General features: G+C 47.4%; 1 protein-coding gene across 7 annotated transcripts in view; it reads left to right on the forward strand.

The window, feature by feature from the left end:
* The window catches only part of DYNC2I1 (dynein 2 intermediate chain 1), a 105,171-nt gene that overhangs the window by 51,599 nt on the left and 32,984 nt on the right, over window positions 1-20,588 (forward strand). For all 7 annotated transcript variants that reach the window (XR_010121433.1, XM_055269712.2, XM_063641760.1 and 4 more), the window contains 5 exons: window positions 3,712-3,814; window positions 11,492-11,621; window positions 13,629-13,740; window positions 14,848-14,936; window positions 20,227-20,356. Coding sequence is in view for 6 of the 7 variants with exons in the window: in XM_055269712.2 (XP_055125687.1) it covers window positions 3,712-3,814; window positions 11,492-11,621; window positions 13,629-13,740; window positions 14,848-14,936; window positions 20,227-20,356 (564 nt within the window). In the remaining variant the exon portion in view is untranslated. The remainder of the gene's footprint in view (window positions 1-3,711; window positions 3,815-11,491; window positions 11,622-13,628; window positions 13,741-14,847; window positions 14,937-20,226; window positions 20,357-20,588) is intronic.

Here is a 20,588-nt window from a genome sequence, read left to right on the forward strand (position 1 = left end):
TTTCCATCTTGGTTCCATTCTCCCCGTCACTTTCAGGTACACCAATCAGACGTAGATTTGGTATTTTCACATAGTCCCATATTTCTTGGAGGCTTTGTTCATTTCTTTTTATTCTTTTTTCTCCAAAGTTCCCTTCTCGCTTCATTTCATTCATTTCGTCTTCCATCACTGATACCCTTTCTTCCAGTTGATCGCATTGGCTCCTGAGGCTTCTGCATTCTTCACTTAGTTCTCGAGGCTTGGCTTTCAGCTCCATCAGCTCCTTTAAGGACTTCTCAGCATTGGTTATTCTAGTCATCCATTCGTCTAATTTTTTTTCACAATTTTTAACTTCTTTGCCATTGGTTTGAATTTCCTCCTGTAGCTCGGAGTAGTTTGATCGTCTGAAGCCTTCTTCTCTCAACTCGTCAAAGTCATTCTCCGTCCAGCTTTGTTCCGTTGCTGGTGAGGAGCTGCGTTCCTTTGGAGGAGGAGAGGCCCTCTGCTTTTTAGAGTTTCCAGTTTTTCTGCTCTGTTTTCTCCCCATCTTTGTGGTTTTATCTACTTTTGGTCTTTGATGATGGTGACGTACAGAAGGGTTTTTGGTGTAGATGTCCTTTCTGTTTGTTAGTTTTCCTTCTAACAGACAGGACCCTCAGCTGCAGGTCTGTTGGAGTTTGCTAGAGGTCCACTCCAGACCCTGTTTGCCTGGGTATCAGCAGCAGTGGCTGCAGAACTGCAGTGGCTGCAGAACAGCGGTGGCTGCAGAACAGCGGATCTTGGTGAACCGCACATGCTGCTGCGTGATCGTTCCTCTGGAAGTTTTGTCTCAGAGGAGTACCCGGCCATGTGAGGTGTCAGTCTGCCCCTACTTGGGGGGTGCCTCCCAGTTAGGCTGCTCGGGGGTCAGGGACCCACTTGAGGGGAGGCAGTCTGCCCATTCTCAGATTTCCAGCTGCATGCTGGGAGAACCACTGCTCTCTTCAAAGCTGTCAGACAGAGACATTTAAGTCTGCAGCGGTTACTGCTGTCTTTTTGTTTGTCTGTGCCCTGCCCCTAGAGGTGGAGCCTACAGAGGCAGGCAGGCCTCCTTGAGCTGTGGTGGGCTCCACCCAGTTTGAGCTTCCAGGCTGCTTTGTTTACCTAATCAAGCCTGGGCAATGGCAGGCGCCCCTCCCCCAGCCTTGCTGCTGCCTTGCAGTTTGATCTCAGACTGCTGTGCCAGCAATCAGTGAGACTCTGTGGGCGCAGGACCCTCCGAGCCAGGTGCAGGATATAATCTCCTGGTGTGCAGTATTAGGGTAGGAGTGACCCGATTTTCCAGGTGCTGCCTGTCACCCCTTTCTTTGACTAGGAAAGGGAATTCCCTGACCCTTTGTGCTTCCTGAGTGAGGCAATGTCTCGCCCTGCTTCAGCTCGCGCACGGTGCGCTGCACCCACTGTCTGGCACTCCCTAGTGAGATGAACCGGGTACCTCAGATGGAAATGCAGAAATCACCCATCTTCTGTGTCGCTCACTCTGGGAGCTGTAGACCAGAGCTGTTCCTATTCGGCCATCTTGGCTCCACCCAGGATTTTATTCTTAACGTTACTGGTTTTCTTAGCAGATCTTTGAATAACCTTTTTTTGTTACTCATTTTCTACATTTATGCTTAGTGTTATATCTTTATTAGCCTGATTTACAAGATTAGAATTTACAACTCAATATAAGAGATTATTTTTGGCATATTTCTTATTTGAAGGAGTTATTCACTGTCATATACATTGCTCCAGGTAAAGCTGGAGCTGCTTTCTTGGCCCCGTTTAATGTTGAGCTGGCACAGCGTTGACATCGCGGTCTGTGTTGAAGCAGGAATCATGGAGCCGTGCTGACTCCGAGGTTTCAGATAACTGACTAGCTGTGTGATCTTGTGCAGTTACTTAACCTCTCTGTGCCTCATTTTCCTTAACTGTGAAATGAGTGTTGGACTTTCTTTAGGGTTGTTGTGAAGATTAATTAAACAAGCTAAACATGGAAGGTGCTTAAAGGAGTGCCAGGCACGTTCTGAGTGCTAAGCACCATCAAGTAGCCGGTTTGTTTTCTGTGTCCTCCTTGGCTATACCCTGCCACACCCTGTGGTGCTTGAACTACCTGGTTATAAACTGCACACCTTATCCTTCTTTAGGGCAGTAGGAAACCATTTGGTAAATAACTTCTTCCTGTGCACTAAAGTTGCACCATGGTGTTTGAAAGCCTTTGTACACTTCCAAAAGGTAAGTGGTCCACTTGGTCAGTGAAGGAGTCTTTGCTGAGTGCCGGCGCCTCGCACAGAGGTGCGCGCTCTGCTCCAGGGATGTCTTTATTCAAGGCTTAATTCTGTAACTTTAAGTGTGTTCTCATTTTTAAAAACAGTTACATCTTAGAATGTCTGTGTGGTGCTTTGTAATTGTTCATAAACGTGGCCTGCTGTGGTCCTTAACACAGTCCTGTACGGCAGATGTCCGAAAATAAGGGAACTGAGATGCAGAGATGAAGTAACCTCCCATGGTCACGAAGCACGTAGCAGGCAGTGCTGGGACCTGAGCTCAGGCCCCTGACCCAGACAGGCATCCTCCAGAGCACACCCTCTGCATTGCGGGCCTTAAAGCTTTGTTGTGAAGATCAGATGAGATAATGTGTGGGAAAGGGCTATGAGTTTCATAAAACTGTAAGACGGGAGGGCGAGTGCAAACCGATATCCAAAAGGAATGAAAAGACAATCGGATGCAGTAGAAATAAATATACAAACAAATAAATATACAGGTAAGTATGTACAGGAAGCCATCGAAATCCTTAGGGGGAAAGAGGTGGATTGAGGAATGACTTGTGTCCATTACAAAGGACTGTGGATGGAGTTGTTTGTTCTTGTCTTTTTCTTTTTCTTTTTCTTTTTTTTTTTTTTGAGACAGAATCTCACTTGTCTCCCATGCTGGAGTAAAGTGGCATGATCTCAGCTCACTGCAACCTCTATTTCCTGGATTCAAGCGATTCTTCTGCTTCAGCCTCCCGAGTAGCTGGGACTAGGCTAATTTTTGTATTTTTAGTAGAGACGGGGTTTTGCCATGTTGGCCAGGCTGGTCTGGAACTCCAGCCCTCAAGTGATCCGCCTGCCTTGGCCTCCCAAAGGGCTGGGATTACAGGCATGAGCCATCGTACCTGGCCAAGTTGTTCATTCTTATATAATATGAACCTTTTCCATCAGCTTGACAATTTGATAATCTAATCGCGTCTTCAGAAATTTTAGAAATTCTTCTGAGGAAGCTCATGCCTGCATTCTCTTTTGTTTCGTGCCCTTTGACATATTAAGTAATTGATTCAATATTAATTTGCACTTGTTTCTGTTTTTTAGCAATTTTGTATGTCCTTGTTCCACTTCCCTTACTAAAGGATAATCTTTGGTTTTTTTGCAGAATGGGTGGGGTGGGGGCCTAGAACTGCATCTTGTGTGCATTCTTAAGTATTTCTCAAACTCTTTAATAGTGTGAGTGGCACATACAATAGATGATCAGTAAATTTTGCTTTGTTGCCTGAAAATTTTAGATGAAATAAGCAAGAGAGGTCTCTTAAATGCTTATGGAAGATGTTTGTCATTAGTTGAAGGGTTTATTGACTATAATTGTTATGTATGCCTATAATTGTTTTACTCCGGATATTTTTTTGCTTGGAAGACATATTTCAGTGTTGCAAAAATAGTGTTTTTCTCCCTCATACAGATGCAAACAGTTCCTCTTCCAGAGCCTCCGTTTGTGGAATTTTTGTGGATTTTGCCTCAGCTTCACACCGTCAAAAGAGTCGGACTCAGGCCCTTAAGCAAAAGTAGGTGTATTGGGAAAGCAGCCAAAGGTGTTCAGGGTTTTAGCTTACTTTTCTTTCACATACTTTTAAAAAATCGAGTTTTAGCCGGGTGTGGTGGCTCACGCTTGTAATCCCAGCACTTTGGGAGGCCGAGGTGGGCGGATCCCGAGGTCAGGAGATCGAGACCACAGTGAAACCCCATCTCTACTAAAAATACAAAAAATTAGCCGGGCGTGGTGGCGGGCGCCTGTAGTCCCAGCTACTCGGAGAGGCTGAGGCAGGAGAATGGCGTGAACCCGGGAGGCGGAGCTTGCAGTGAGCTGAGATCACGCCACTGCACTCCAGCCTGGGCGACAGAGCAAGACTCCATCTCAAAAAAAAAAATTGAGTTTTAAATTGCATTTTTACTACTGTTTTTTTGGGGTATATGACTTAATTTGTACTACACTTTTGTGTTGAGCTCTTGTGTTAGTAGAGCAGGTGTGTGAGCTGCTACGTACCATGTGCTGATGTTGGATGTTTGTCCTTACATGTCTGGCGCACAGTTGGAGCTACCCTGGGAGTAAATTGAGAAATCTGTAAAATTTAGAAATCTATAAAAGATTTTCGGGCCGGGCGCGGTGGCTCACACTTGTAATCCCAGCACTTTGGGAGGCCGAGGCTGGTGGATCAGGAGGTCAGGAGATCGAGACCAAGGTGAAACCCCGTCTCTACTAAAAATACAAAAAATTAGCCGGGCGTGGTGGCGGGCGCCTGTAGTCCCAGCTACTCAGAGAGGCTGAGGCAGGAGAATGGCGTGAACCCGGGAGGCGGAGCTTGCAGTGAGCCGAGATTGCGCCACTGCACTCCAGCCTGGGCGACAGAGCGAGACTCCATCTCAAAAAAAAAAAAAAAAAAAAAAGATAGATTTTCAAGTCAAGGGTCTATTGTACTAAGCCCAAATATGACTGAGGAGTCAATGAAAAAAAAATATATATATATATATATTTTTTGAGACAGAGTTTCACTCTTGTTGCCCAGGCTGGAGTGCAATGGCGCGATCTTGGCTCACTGCAACCTCCGCCTCCCGGGTTCAAGCGATTCTCCTGCCTCAGCCTCCTGAGTAGCTGGGATTACAGGTGCCCGTCACCATGCCTGGCTAATTTTATATTTTTAGTAGAGACAGGGTTTCTCCATGTTAGTCAGGCTGGTTTCGAACTCCCGACCTCAGGTGATCCGCCTGCCTTGGCCTCCCAAAGTGCTGGGATTACAGGCATGAGCCACCATGCCTGGCCAAAAAATAAAGATTTTTAAAAGTGGGTTTAAAATCTCTTATCACCTAGCTCAGTACATGGCCTTCTTTAGTCGGTACTCAATAAATATTTACTAAATGAAGAAATCAATCATTAATAATGAAAGTGGCTGGGCATGGTGGTATATGCCTATAATCCCAGCACTTTGAGCACAGGAGTTCAAGGGCCTGGGCAGCGTAGTGAGATGCACCTGTGGTCCCAGCTCCTGGGGGTTGCTTAGGTGGGAGATGGCTTGAGCCTCAGGGGTAGAGGCTGCGCTGAGCTGTGACTGCACCATTGCACTCCAGCCTTGAGACTGCACTGAGCCGTGGCTGCACTGTTGCACTCCAGCCTGGGTGGCGGAGCAAGACCCTGTCTCAAAAAAGAAAAAAAAAAAAATACTAATAAAGGTGACAGTTTTCACAGCAGTTTTGCTGCCCTTATATTTTGGTTCTCCTGTGGAGGTAGCAAAACTAGTTTCTGGCCCCATGGCTGTTTTGTTTTGTTTTTTTTTTTAACCTGATTCAAGTTCTCAGAAAACTACATATGGTTTAATGCAATTTTTATAAACTCAGAAATAAAGCTACACAGTATGTTGTTTAGACTCATATAAATATGAGATAAAATTATATTTTGAAAAACAAGAAAATGATAACCACAAAATTCAGTCTAGTGATTGTTGTGGGCAGTGGGGGATCTTGGAATGTGTCAGAGAGGAGCCACTAAGTAGATACAGGTCATTGGTTGCCTTCCCTCCCTTTCCCTTTCCCTTTCCCTTCCCTTTTCTTTCTTTTACGTCTTCTGCTTTTGAGACAGGATCTCACTCTGGCACCCAGGCTGGAATGCAGTGGCATGATCTTGGTTCACTGCAGCCTTAACCTTCTGGGCTCAGGTGACCCTCCACCTCAGCCTCCTGAGTAGCTGGAATTACAGGTGTGCACCACCACACCCAGCTAATTTTTATATTTTTTTATGTAGAGGCAGGGTCTTGCCATGTTGCCCAGGCTGGTCTTGAACTTCTGGACTCAAGCAGTCCACCCACCTCAGCCTCCCAAAGTATTGAGATTACAGGTGTGAGCCACCGCGCCCGGCTGGTAATCTAGTAATTGGTGGTTTTCTAGTTAGGTCCTAGGATGTTAACTAGATTGATATATAATGTACAAGTAGATTATATGGATTATTTTGGATCAAAAATTATATTAAATATTTTAAAAGAAAAATTTAAGAAATGAAAGGCTGAAACATAAAGGGATTGATGATAAATAAAAGGAAAAAAGTTTTTGAGGAAAATGTAGGAGTCCACACTTTATACGAGTGTGGGTGAGTTCTGGCATTTGTGTGTTGTAAGGAAATACAGAGAAGAAAAGTAGTATAGAGGCACTTTTACTAGTAGATATACATTTAGTAAATCAACTTGAAATTTGAGGGAAAATAGATACCTGCTTCACAGTATACCCAAGATAAATTCCAAATGGATTTAAAAAAAATGAAAAAAGAGCACAGGTAGTGTAAATGGTTATTTCAGTGATAAGAAAGGACTTTCTAAGAATAAAAAGAATAAAAATTAAAAGATAAAAATTACTGGAATGTACCTCAAAAATTAAATTTCTGTAAGGTAATATTGTCCATAAATTTGACAAAATTTAAAGGTAATTGACCAATTGGGAAAATATATTTGTAAAATATATGATAGAGACTTATTATCCCTAATGCATAAAATGTTTTTATAATTTAATAAGCAAAGTTAAATAACCCTAGTTAAAAGTGGGCATAGATCATATAAGACTCGAGATCCAGTCAGGAAAACAATAATTTGGGTATTAAACAGAAGGATGTGACACAGGGAGTGAATTCCGTAGGTGCTGGAAGAGCTGAGCTGAGCGGCAGCAGGGCCCAGGAGCAGCTCAGAGATTGGCCGCAGCAGGAGCCACCTCTTCCCCTGAGCCGGAGAGGCTGGGCAGTCAGGAGCCGGAGCCATGGCCGGCCTGCTGGGGCCACAGGAAAAACCTGTCAGTGGCTCAAGGTAGAGAGGTAGAAAAGTAATGTGTTTGCTTATTTTCTCTTACATTATTCCCCAGTCTCTCACCACATGGCCCCAGGGTGGTAAAGGAGACAGAGAGAATTCACAACAGAAAAAAATTAGGCTGTCAGTAAATGTATGAAAATATGTTCTGTCAGAGAAATGTATGTTGAAACAATGGGATGAATCTTTCTTCTATGGAATAGGCAAGGTATTAAAAAATGATAATACTTAGGCCAGGCGCAGTGGCTCATGCCTGTAATCCCAGCACTTTGGAAGGCTAAGGCAGGCGGATCACCTGAGGTCAGGAGTTTGAGACCAGCCTGGCCAACATGGTGAAACCCCATCTCTACCAAAAATACAAAAATTAGCCAGGCGTGGTGGCACATGCCTGTAATCCCAGCCACTCGGGAGGCTGAGGCAGGAGAATCGCTTGAACCTGGGAGGTGGAGGTTGCAGCTAGCTGAGATTACGCCACTGCACTACAGCCTGGGCAACAGAGCAAGACTCTGTCTCAAAAAAAAAAAAAAAGATAATACTTCAGTACTGATGAGAATGTAGAGAAAAAGCTTGCTTGAAACAAATTGGTACAACGTCTGCATAGGCAGCGTTCTATCAGGTATGAATATAGCTATCAAAATGATGGATACTCTGAGGATATAATGTCATGAAAAATGCTCCAGTGATAGGAGAAAAGCATCTTACAAAAGAATATGGACAGAGTCCTACTTTCTTGTTGGAATGGCTTGTGTCAGAGAAATCCTCCAGCTAAAACAACTGTAAAAGTTGGATTTAAAACAACAAAAACACTCCAGCTGATTGAATATACCGGGGCAACCAAGGCCGCCGGGCCCTGAAGAGTCGAGGTCCTGGAAAGAAGGGACACATGGAGGCGATCCCTGTTTCCACTCAGGTTTGTGTCTTGATTTCTCAACACAATAGAGTGAAACAGAAAGATCTGATGGCCTAGAGCATGTGACGTTCGCACAGGGTCGAGGGGACGAAAATGGAAGTTGAGAGCCTTCCGGTGGGAGAATACTGATAAAACATCCTAGGCTTCGGTCGAGCCTCCTGCAGGCCTGTGCTCTAGGAAGCAGGGCAGACCTGGAGGAGTGTGAGGAGAAGGATGGGGGGAGGAGGAGGAGCAGAGAGCAGACCCGGTGGCCGAGGCACCCGGATTTTGGCTGGGTCGTTCAGTCGGTCATTCACTGTGCATTCATTGAGCACCGGCTGTGTGGCGATAACAGTAAAGGAAAGAAACAAAAATCTCTGCCTTTGCGAGTTTATATCCCAGTGAGGAGTAACAAACAATAAATATCTTAAGGATTTGACCCCGGGCACACTAATGTTAGGGTGAAACTTAGGAAAGGAAAACCCAGCACAGGCGATGGAAAAGGAACCGTTTGTGAAGCAAGAGGAAGCCACGTGGGTGCGGCGTTTCGGTGCCTGTGGGCCGAGGGCGATCGGCTGTGTCCGGCCTGTGGGTGGAGAGTGATCGGCTGTGTCAGGCCTGTGGGCCGAGGGCGATTGGCTGTGTCAGGCCTGTGGGTGGAGAGTGATCGGCTGTGTCAGGCCTGTGGGCCGAGGGCGATCGGCTGTGTCAGGCCTGTGGGTGGAGGGTGATCAGCTGTGTCAGGCCTGTGGGTGGAGGGTGATCAGCTGTGTCAGGCCTGTGGGCCGAGGGCGATCGGCAGTGTCAGGCCTGTAGGTGGAGGGTGATCAGCTGTGTCAGGCCTGTGGGTGGAGGGTGATCAGCTATGTCAGGCCTGTGGGCCGAGGGCGATCGGTGGTGTCAGGCCTGTGGGCCGAGGGCGATCGGCAGTGTCAGGCCTGTGGGAGTGCGATTGGCTGTGTTAGGACTATAGGCCGAGGGCGATTGGCTGTGTCAGGCCTGTGGGCTGAGGGTGATTGGCTGTGTTGGGCCTGTGGGCCGAGCGTGATTGGCTGTGTTGGGCCTGTGGGCTGAGGGCGATGGGCTGTGTCAGGCCTGTGGGCGCAGGGCCTTTGGCTGTGTGGGGTCTGTGGGCCCAGGGTGATTGGCTGTGTCAGGCCTGTGGGCCAAGCGTGATTGGCTGTGTCGGGCCTGTGGGCACAGGGCCATTGGCTGTGTCGGGCCTGTGGGCAGAGGGCCATCGGCTGTGTCAGGCCTGTAGGCCAAGGGCGATTGGAGGGCGATTGGCTGTGTCAGGCCTGTGGGTTGAGGGTCATTGGCTGTGTCAAGCCTGTGGGCCAAGGGTGATTGGCTATGTCTTGCCTGTGGGCGGAGGGCGATTAGCTGTGTCAGGCCTGTGGGCAGAGGGCGATTGGCTGTGTCTTGCCTGAGGGTGGGGAACGATTAGCTGTGTCAGGCCTGTGGGCAGAGGGCGATTGGAGGACAATTGGCTGTGTCAGACCTGTGGGTGGAGGGTCATTGGCTGTGTGAGGCCTGTGGGCCAAGCGTGATTAGCTGTGTCGGGCCTGTGGGCACAGGGCCATTGGTTGTGTCGGGCCTGTGTGCCAAGTGTGATTGGCTGTGTCGGGCCTGTGGGCACAGGGCCATTGGCTGTGTCGGGCCTGTGTGCCAAGTGTGATTGGCTGTGTCGGGCTTATGGGCGCAGGGCCATTGGCTGTGTCGGGCCTGTGGGTTGAGGGTCATTGGCTGTGTCAGGCCTGTAGGCCAAGGGTGATTAGCTGTGTCTTGCCTGTGGGCGGAGGGCGATTAACTGTGTCAGGCCTGTGGGCGGAGGGCGATTGGAGGGCAATTGGCTGTGTCAGACCTGTGGGCGGAGGGTCATTGGCTGTGTCAGACCTGTGGGCGGAGGGTCATTGGCTGTGTCAGGCCTGTGTGCCAAGTGTGATTGGCTGTGTCAGGCCTGTGGGCACAGGGCCATTGGCTGTGTCGGGCCTGTGGGTTGAGGGTCATTGGCTGTGTCGGGCCTGTGTGCCAAATGTGATTGGCTGTGTCGGGCCTGTGGGTTGAGGGCCATTGGCTGTGTCGGGCCTGTGTGCCAAGTGTAATTGGCTGTGTCGGGCTTGTGGGCGCAGGGCCATTGGCTGTGTCAGGCCTGTGGGCGGAGGGCTATGGGCTGTGTTAGGCCTGTGGGCCGAGGGCAACTGGAGGGCAATTGGCTGTGTTAGGCCCATGGGCCGAGCACGATTTGCTGTGTCAGACCTGTGGGCGGAGGGCGATTAGAGGGCGGTTGGCTGTGTCAGACCTGTGGGCGGAGGGCGATTAGAGGGCGGTTGGCTGTGTCAGACCTGTGGGCGGAGGGTCATTGGCTGTGTCAGACCTGTGGGCGGAGGGTCATTGGCTGTGTCAGGCCTGTGTGCCAAGTGTGATTGGCTGTGTCAGGCCTGTGGGCACAGGGCCATTGGCTGTGTCGGGCCTGTGGGTTGAGGGTCATTGGCTGTGTCGGGCCTGTGTGCCAAATGTGATTGGCTGTGTCGGGCCTGTGGGTTGAGGGCCATTGGCTGTGTCGGGCCTGTGTGCCAAGTGTGATTGGCTGTGTCGGGCTTGTGGGCGCAGGGCCATTGGCTGTGTCAGGCCTGTGGGCGGAGGGCTATGGGCTGTGTTAGGCCTGTGGGCCGAGGGCAATTGGAGGGCAATTGGCTGTGTTAGGCCCATGGGCCGAGCACGATTTGCTGTGTCAGACCTGTGGGCGGAGGGCGATTAGAGGGCGGTTGGCTGTGTCAGACCTGTGGGTGGAGGGCCATTGGCTGTGTCAGGCCTATGTGTGCAGGGCGATTGGCTGTGTCAGGCCTGTGAGCGAGGGCCATTGGCTGTGTTAGGCCTGTGGGAGGAGCGCGATTGGCTGTGTCAGGCTTGTGAGCCAAGGGCGATTGGCTGTTTCAGGCCTGTGGGAGGAGCACGAATGGCTGTTTCAGGCCTGTGGGCGGAGGGCTATTGGCTGTGTCAGGCCTGTGGGCGGAAGGCGATTGGAGCGTGAAAGGCAGGTCAAGTCCTGGGGGAAGCACAGAGGTTGGCTGTGGCCTGGAGAGGAGCGTGGCCCAAAAATTTTACTGGCTGCGTGGTCTGACCATGGCACAGGTGATTAGACAGTCAGTATGTCAGCTCCTGAAGTCAAATGAATTGGTGCTTGCGAACATCCCAGGCATATATGTTGTGTGACTTGATTTTGTGTTAGCTCGGGCATACGCATTAGAACGGTCACACATCAGGTTAGTGACACACACACGAGGCAGTTGGGGAGCAGGATCACCAAATGCCAAGGTCACACACCAGGTTCCCACGACTGTGTACTACTCAGTTATTTTTAACAACTGTTAAATATCTCAGACTCACCCCAGCCTGAAGCTAGGTTTCTGACAATAACATGCATTTAACTCTAAGTTTACTTCTGTTCTCCCTATACTTCCCCACGTATATTATTCAAGTTAATTTTGTCTTGTTTCCAATTTATTTCAAAGGATGCGAAGTACAAAACTGCTTCGGCTCATTGACTTAGACTTTTCATTTACTTTCTCTCTCTTGGATCTACCACCAGTAAATGAATATGACATGTATATCAGAAACTTTGGGAAAAAAAATACCAAGCAGGTAAGTATGAGATGTGTTAACTCAGTGATAAAATGCAAGTAAAGTCTAGTAGGATAACTTTGTGTCTTCCTGAATAATGTTCTGCAATATTAGAACTTGGGGATGGTCTGTGAAGGATACAAGCTTAAGGAAAATGGGGACCCATCTTCACATGGGGCCCATTCACCCGAGAGGCCGGGCACAGGCAAAGCCGGAGAGACTCTAGAGCCTTCAGGAACTGCGGTGGGTGATCTGCTCGGAGTGGGGACAGCATGGCTGCTGTCCTGACCTTGGAGTGAAGCTTTATGCTGTGCAAATGTTTTATTTATTTATTTAGAGACACAGTCTCACTCTGTCGCCCAGGCTGGAGTGCAGTGGAGTGATCTTGGCTCGCTGCAAACTCCACCTCCCGGGTTCAAGTAATTCTCGTGCCTCAGCCTCCCAAGCAGTTGGGATTACAGGTGTGAACCATCACGCCCAGGTAATTTTTATATTTTTAGTTGAGACGGGGTTTCACCATGTTGGCCAGGCTGGTCTCGAACCCTGGCCTCAAGTGATCTGCCTGCCTCGGCCTCCCAAAGTTCTGGAATTACAGATGTGAGCCACTGCACCCAATCTATATATTTATTTTTATTTTTATTTGTATAAATTGAGGTGGTACAAGTGCAGTTTTGTTACATGGATCTGTTGCATAGTGGCGAAGGCAAACGTTTTATTTAAAGTCCAACAAAGTGTCAGGTTTGGATTTGTTTCTTGTGTTCCAGGTGAGTGTATAGCAGTCCTACTTGTCAGTTTAAAATTCTTATAATTGAAGAATTTCAATGTATGCAATATTTGTCAAGGTTTTTATAATCTGGACTCACTTAAATTTTTTTAAAATTTAATTTATTAGAGACAAGGTACTAATTTATTTATTAGAGACACTCCCAGGCTGGAGTGTAGTGGACGTTCACAGGCATGATCATAAGATACTGCAGCCTCAGCTTCCCCCATAGCTGGGACCGCAGGCCTGCGCCACCATGTCTGGCTTTGGACTCTCTCTAATTCAGATTATACCTGTTTGATTCTGGGACTCCCGTCTCTCATGGGTCCCTCAAGGTGCCCTGGTGTGTGGCGTTCCTGCTCCGTGTCTGCCTGTCGGTTCCTCAGCGTCCAAGGCCTGTTTTCTGGGTGAACTCTTCCTAGTGACTTACACTGAATTCTTTCTCCTATTCCAGAGTTCCTACAATTTACTGTTTCGTGCAATTTTGTACTTCCCTGTAGTATTTCCAATCATTAATTCATTATGTGATGGTCTCACTTCACAACAAGGTTCTAAAGCTTTTGAAGTCAGACGTCATGTCTAACATTTTTCTTACATTCCTGATACTGGTACCACCAATCTTAACATTGTCTAGTTGGTACACTCAGTAAAATTCTTTTAAAAGGAGGAAGGTCACGGGATGAAGCTGAAGAAGCCGACGGCTTTTAAAATTTTTTAATTTTTAAATTTTTTTTAAGAGACAGGGTCTTGCTCTGCCACCCAGGCTGGATGGAGTGCAGTAGCAAAATCATATCTCACTGCAGCCTTAAACTCCTGGGACACTCACAGTATTAATCCTGGTTTTGCAGCTGATTCCCTCTGACCTCAAGTAGATTATTTATCTTTGGTGGTTTTCCTCATCCTAAAGCTATTAGTAACAAAACTGACTTCATTGAAGCATGTACCTTTTGAATATATATGTGGTTTTGCAAAACCAGCATGTCCTAAGAAAATAGGATGTGGGCAGGCGAGGTGGCAGTATTTTCAGACTAAAGGGAAATGTTTGGTGAGACTTTTTGAACACACTTTTGAAAATTAGTCCTGTATATATCCATATCGAATGTTTAAGCACAGGTTGTCTTTGCATGATTGTTCTTTATGCTTTGATACTTACTTTTGACTTACATTGATAATTACAGTGACTCTCATTATTAACTTATTTCAGTAATGACAGATTGCTCCGAAATTGAAACCAATGTTAATTTTGGCATGTTTTTGTTTTTAAGGCATATGTTCAGTGTAACGAAGATAATGTTGAAAGAGACATTCAAACGGAGGAAATAGAGACCAGGGAAGTGTGGACCCAGCACCCGGGAGAAAGTACTGTTGTATCTGGAGGTAACATCTTGCTCTTGAGTGTTGACCGTTGACTCTCTTTACATTCTTTTTTGTTTTATTTTTACTTATTCCCTTTCTGGTTCACTCTCATTTTGTCTTTCTCTTCTGTATGGTTGTTAGCATGTGACAATAGCAGTACCCAATTTTCTTTTAAAGAAACACTAACCAGCAGCCACAGAGCTGCTGAACTACAAGGGGGAGGAAACCTGCTCTCAAGGCCCAGTCTGTGCCATTGCCAGGATTTATGACAGATTTTATTCCTATGTAGAGGGAGAGATTCCACATTCCAAACAACCACTGTGTCGCTAGACCTTTGGAGCACACTGTGTTTTTAACTTAGGGGAAGCCTATTCTCATGAATATGGAATTTTTATATTTTAAGTGCAGTTTGCAAAAATGTTCCATCAATTTATATCGAAGGTCCCTAGAATATATGGTTTCTGCTAAGTACTCTGGAGCGATTTACATGTTGAATACTGGTTTTTCTCAAGGAATTCCCTCTGTATGGCAGGGATGTATATTACCCCCTTTTCTCAGGTAAGCCTCACCTTAAGAAAGTAATATACCTAAACTTAAGACTTACATGATGATTAAATTGATTCCTTTGAAAAAAAATTTTTTTTTTTTTTTGAGATGGAGTCTTGCTCTGTCACCTAGGCTGGAGTGCAGTGGCATGATCTCAGCTCACTGTAACCTCCACCTCTCGGGTTCAAGTGATTCTCCTGCCTCAGCCTCCTGAGTAGCTGGGACTACAGGCACCTGCTATCATGCCATGGGGTTTCGCCATGTTGGCCAGGCTGGTCTTGAACTCCTGACCTCAGATGATCCACCTGCCTTGGCCACCCAAAGTGCTGGGATTACAGGCGTGAGCCACCATCCCTGGCCTGAATGTTTTTCTAAATGCATTTACAGACTTCTATAAAACAATATGCAATTATTTTTGGGAGTCAACAGTAGTAAATCTAGAGAGTATAGCGTGAAGTTTTCTGCCTTGTCCTTCTAGGACTCTTAATGTTGATTTGTTAGGCCTGTTTGAACTCTAAGATGTGTAATGCATGACTATTTTAGAGTCAACTTCGTTGATTTTATATAACCTGTTTTTTTTAGGCAGTGAACAAAGAGATACCTCTGATGCTGTAGTTATGCCAAAGATTGATACTCCAAGGTTATGTAGCTTTCTGCGGGCGGCTTGTCAGGTATACTCAACCTATATATGTTGTGTTCTCTGTGTAAGTGCTTAAAGTTTGATTCTACATAGAAACATAGAAGCTTTTAAGATCTTAAAGTCTTTGTAGCTTGGATAAATCAGAATCAGTTATTCATTTTCAAGTATTATTTTCTTACAGATTATCAGTGGTGCATTCATTAAGCCCTTGTGGGCAGAATGACACTGGGTAAATGTGTATCACTGAAGTACTATGTATGTATTTGGATTGTGAATTTTATTATTAATTTCTTACATTTTAAAACAACTATAGACTAAATAGCAGACACGAAGTTGGCAAGGCAAGCGTAAATCTAGGGTATTTGAAAATAATAAACTGATTTTACAAGCTGATTTATAAACTGAAAAATTTAAAAAATCCATACAAAGAGACATGGAACAGTCCTGTGAAGCTACAGGTACTTTAGTGGTTATCACCTCATGGCCGTGGGTCTCGTCTGACCCCCCTGCCCACTCCGCCACCCACCCCATCAGTTATTTTGAAACAAATCCTAATCATCTAACTTTGCCTCCAAATAGAGTTCAGTATGAATCTCAAAAAGCAGAGAATGTCTAAAAGAGTAATTAGTAATAACTTATAATGCAGTCAGATATGAAGTTGGCATTCACATTTCCCCAGCTGTCTCATCACTTTCTTGTATGTAAGCTCAGCACATGAGTCTACTGCGGCACTGAAGAGTGGAACGTTGTGAAATCTCAACACACTAGTTGAGATTAAGGATGATTGTGAAATGTCGACACGCTGGTTGAGATTAAGGATGATTGTGAAACCTCGACACACTGGTTGAGATTAAGGATGATTGTGAAACCTCAACACGCTGGTTGAGATTAAGGATGATTGTGAAACCTTGACATGCTGGTTGAGATTAAGGATGATTGTGAAACCTTGACATGCTGGTTGACATTAAGGATGATTGTGAAACGTCGACATGCTGGTTGAGATTAAGGATGATTGTGAAACCTCCACACGCTGGTTGAGATTAAGGATGATTGTGAAACCTCGACCCGCTGGTTGAGATTAAGGATGACTGTGAAACCTCGACACACTGGTTGACATTAAGGATGATTGTGAAACCTCAACACACTAGTTGAGATTAAGGATTGTGAAACCTCGACACACTGGTTGACATTAAGGATGATTGTGAAACCTCGACACGCTGGTTGAGATTAAGGATGATTGTGAAACCTCGACACACTGGTTGAGATTAAGGATGATTGTGAAACCTCAACACGCTGGTTGAGATTAAGGATGACTGTGAAACATCGACACGCTGGTTGAGATTAAGGATGACTGTGAAACCTCGACACGCTGGTTGAGATTAAGAATGATTGTGAAACGTCGACACGCTGGTTGAGATTAAGGATGATTGTGAAACCTCGACACGGTGGTTGAGATTAAGGATGATTGTGAAACCTCGACACGCTGGTTGAGATTAAGGATGATTGTGAAACCTCGACACGCTGGTTGATATTAGGGATGATTGTGAAACCTCGGCACGGTGGTTGAGATTAAGGATGATTGTGAAACCTTGACACGCTGGTTGACATTAAGGATGATTGCGAAACCTCAACACGCTGGTTGAGATTAAGGATGACTGTGAAACATCGACACGCTGGTTGAGATTAAGGATGATTGTGAAACCTCGACACGGTGGTTGAGATTAAGGATGATTGTGAAACCTCGACACGCTGGTTGAGATTAAGGATGATTGTGAAACCTCGACACGCTGGTTGAGATTAAGGATGATTGTGAAACCTCGACACACTGGTTGAGATTAAAGATGATTGTGAAACCTCGACACGCTGGTTGACATTAAGGATGATTGCGAAACCTCGACACGCTGGTTGAGATTAAGGATGATTGTGAAACCTCGACACGCTGGTTGAGATTAAGGATGATTGTGAAACCTCGACACGCTGGTTGAGATTAAGGATGATTGTGAAACCTCGACACACTGGTTGAGATTAAAGATGATTGTGAAACCTCGACACGCTGGTTGACATTAAGGATGATTGCGAAACCTCAACACGCTGGTTGAGATTAAGGATGACTGTGAAACATCGACACGCTGGTTGAGATTAAGGATGATTGTGAAACCTCAACACGCTGGTTGAGATTAAGGATGATTGTGAAAACTCGACACACTGGTTGACATTAAGGATGATTGTGAAACGTCGACACGCTGGTTGAGATTAAGGATGACTGTGAAACGTCGACACGCTGTTGAGATTAAGGATGATTGTGAAACCTCGACACGCTACTTGAGATTAAGGATGATTGTGAAACATCGACACGCTGGTTGAGATTATGGATGATTCTCAGACACTAATCTGAGCACGTGGTGGTCATGTAGTCTCTGTGTTGCAATTATGTAGGAATCTGTGGTTTAGGAAATATGATTTTACACAATTTATGATTTGTATCGTATTTTGTTTTAGTGTAAGTTCTAAGTGTTCTAGTTCTAGGTTCTAGTGTAAGTTGTCATCTCTAAGATAAGAGAGCGCTTGGGTGAGAGGTGAGGTGGAGAGGGAAGGAGGGAAGACAGAGGGTGACCAGCCTGGGGCCATCCCTGAACTCACAGCTCTCCTGTCTCATCTGTGGCCTGGACACACTCGTGCAGGTCCTCAGTAAACACTCCCTGCCTTCTTCATTCCCATCCGGTGTTTCTGACAAGACACTTCCTGTCTCCACACACAGATCCTATCAAGTCTCACTAAACACTCCCTGCCTTACACACTTCACTCTCTGCCTCTCACTGAACACCCCCTGCCCTCCACACTCCACCCTCCGCCTCTCACGAAACACCCCGTCCTCCACACTCCACCCTCCGCCTCTCAGTAAACACCCCCTGCCCTCCACACTCCACCCTCCGCCTCTCACTAAACACCCCCTGCCCTCCACACTCCACCCTCCGCCTCTCACTAAACACCCCCTGCCCTCCACACTCCACCCTCCGCCTCTCACGAAACACCCCCCGTCCTCCGCACTCCACCCTCCGCCTCTCACTAAACACCCCCTGCCCTCCACACTCCACCCTCCGCCTCTCACTAAACACCCCCTGCCCTCCATACTACACCCTCCGCCTCTCACTAAACACCCCCTGCCCTCCACACTCCACCCTCCGCCTCTCACGAAACACCCCCTGCCCTCCACACTCCACCCTCCACCTCTCACGAAACACCCCGTCCTCCACACTCCACCCTCCGCCTCTCACGAAACACCCCCTGCCCTCCACACTCCACCCTCCGCCTCTCACTAAACACCCCCTGCCCTCCATACTACACCCTCCGCCTCTCACTAAACACCCCCTGCCCTCCATACTCCACCCTCCGCCTCTCACTAAACACCCCCTGCCCTCCGCACTCCACCCTCTGCCTCTCACTAAACACCCCCTGCCCTCCATACTACACCCTCCGCCTCTCACTAAACACCCCCTGCCCTCCACACTCCACCCTCCGCCTCTCACGAAACACCCCCTGCCCTCCACACTCCACCCTCTGCCTCTCACGAAACACCCCGTCCTCCACACTCCACCCTCCGCCTCTCACGAAACACCCCCTGCCCTCCACACTCCACCCTCCGCCTCTCACGAAACACCCCCTGCCCTCCACACTCCACCCTCCACCTCTCACGAAACACCCCGTCCTCCACACTCCACCCTCCGCCTCTCACGAAACACCCCCTGCCCTCCACACTCCACCCTCCGCCTCTCACTAAACACCCCCTGCCCTCCATACTACACCCTCCGCCTCTCACTAAACACCCCCTGCCCTCCATACTCCACCCTCCGCCTCTCACTAAACACCCCCTGCCCTCCGCACTCCACCCTCTGCCTCTCACTAAACACCCCCTGCCCTCCACACTACACCCTCCGCCTCTCACTAAACACCCCCTGCCCTCCACACTCCACCCTCCGCCTCTCACGAAACACCCCCTGCCCTCCACACTCCACCCTCTGCCTCTCACGAAACACCCCGTCCTCCACACTCCACCCTCCGCCTCTCACGAAACACCCCCTGCCCTCCACACTCCACCCTCCGCCTCTCACGAAACACCCCCTGCCCTCCACACTCCACCCTCCGCCTCTCACGAAACACCCCCTGCCCTCCACACTCCACCCTCCGCCTCTCACGAAACACCCCCTGCCCTCCGCACTCCACCCTCCGCCTCTCACGAAACACCCCCTGCCCTCCGCACTCCACCCTCCGCCTCTCACTAAACACCCCCTGCCCTCCATACTACACCCTCCGCCTCTCACGAAACACCCCATCCTCCACACTCCACCCTCCGCCTCTCAGTAAACTCTGCTTTTCTTGCCTGTTCCCATCCTGTCATTTCTCACTTCAAATCTCCTGCCTTCCACACTCTCTTCCCGTCAGTTCTCATTAACATTTTCTTCTTCACACCCATCCTGTCTGTCAGTCCTCACTACACATTCCCTTTCTCACACGAATCTGATCAATTCTCACTCAACATTTCCTGCCTCTCACTCTCTTGTTCTGTCAGTTGACATGAAACATTCTCTGCCTTCCTCACTCTCACACAGTCAGCTCTCACTCAACATTTCCTGCCTCCCGCCCTCCCATATTCCATCACTTCTCACTCAGTATTCCCGGCAGTCCTGACCCTGAGTCTTCCCGGGTCATGTCAGTTCCCACTGAACATTTCCTGGCCTCAGTTCTCACTACGCAGCCCCCTCTTCCTCACACAAATCCTGTCACTTCTCACTCAACACTCTCTGCCTTCCTCACTTTCCTTATGTTAGTTCTCAGGAACATTTCCGGTTCTTTGTCCATCAATCCTGTTGTGTCTCCCAATCTTCTCTCTCTGCCCCGTCAAATCCTAAGGATGACCCTCCTGGAGTAATGACAGTGTTTTACCACTCACTCTGGCTTTTTACCAAAACCCAGTGAGAGAGACTCGGTGGGTTCATGACTGTTCTTTACACTGCTTTGTTCATTTATGAATGCTGGATATCCAGCCCCCTTTCTCCCACTGTGATTTTTAGCAGTGTATGTGGTGGGAAAAACAACATTCGGGGCAAATGATGGTTCTCCTGTGGAGTTTATTTTAGTGAATCTTACTGTATGAGTTTTCAGTATTGAGCAGAAGGACCATGTCGTTTTTCTTGTAGTTATGATAGTGTCGTGGATCTAAGCAGTTATTTGCAGATATGGATAAAATGAAAAGGTAATTTTTTTGGGGAAAAGATAATCCATTGTGAAGTTTTTATTAAAGACTACTCACTTATGTCTGACAGGTGATGGCCGTTTTGCTGGAAGAGGGTCGCCTGGCAGCTGAACCCAGCTGGAATCTTAGGGCTCAAGACAGGGCCCTGTATTTTAGTGACAGCTCATCTCAGCTGAACACCAGTCTGCCATTCCTTCAGAGTAAGAGGCTGTTCTCAAATATGGTTTTAAATCCAGTGACTAAACATTCATGTTGAAATAATGATCTGTAGTATTATATTTTATTTTAATGTGATGGGGTTTAATGTACATAAAACTGAGAAAGACTGAGTTTCTGCAGAATTCAAAAGTGAGTGGTTAGTTTTTCCCTCTTAAGTGTGTATGTTAAATTTGTGATTAAGGATTTTAATAAGATGAATGGAAGAGGGATCCA

The sequence above is a fragment of the Symphalangus syndactylus genome, chromosome 6, assembly GCF_028878055.3.
Source record: "Symphalangus syndactylus isolate Jambi chromosome 6, NHGRI_mSymSyn1-v2.1_pri, whole genome shotgun sequence".
Classification (NCBI taxonomy): domain Eukaryota; kingdom Metazoa; phylum Chordata; class Mammalia; order Primates; family Hylobatidae; genus Symphalangus; species Symphalangus syndactylus.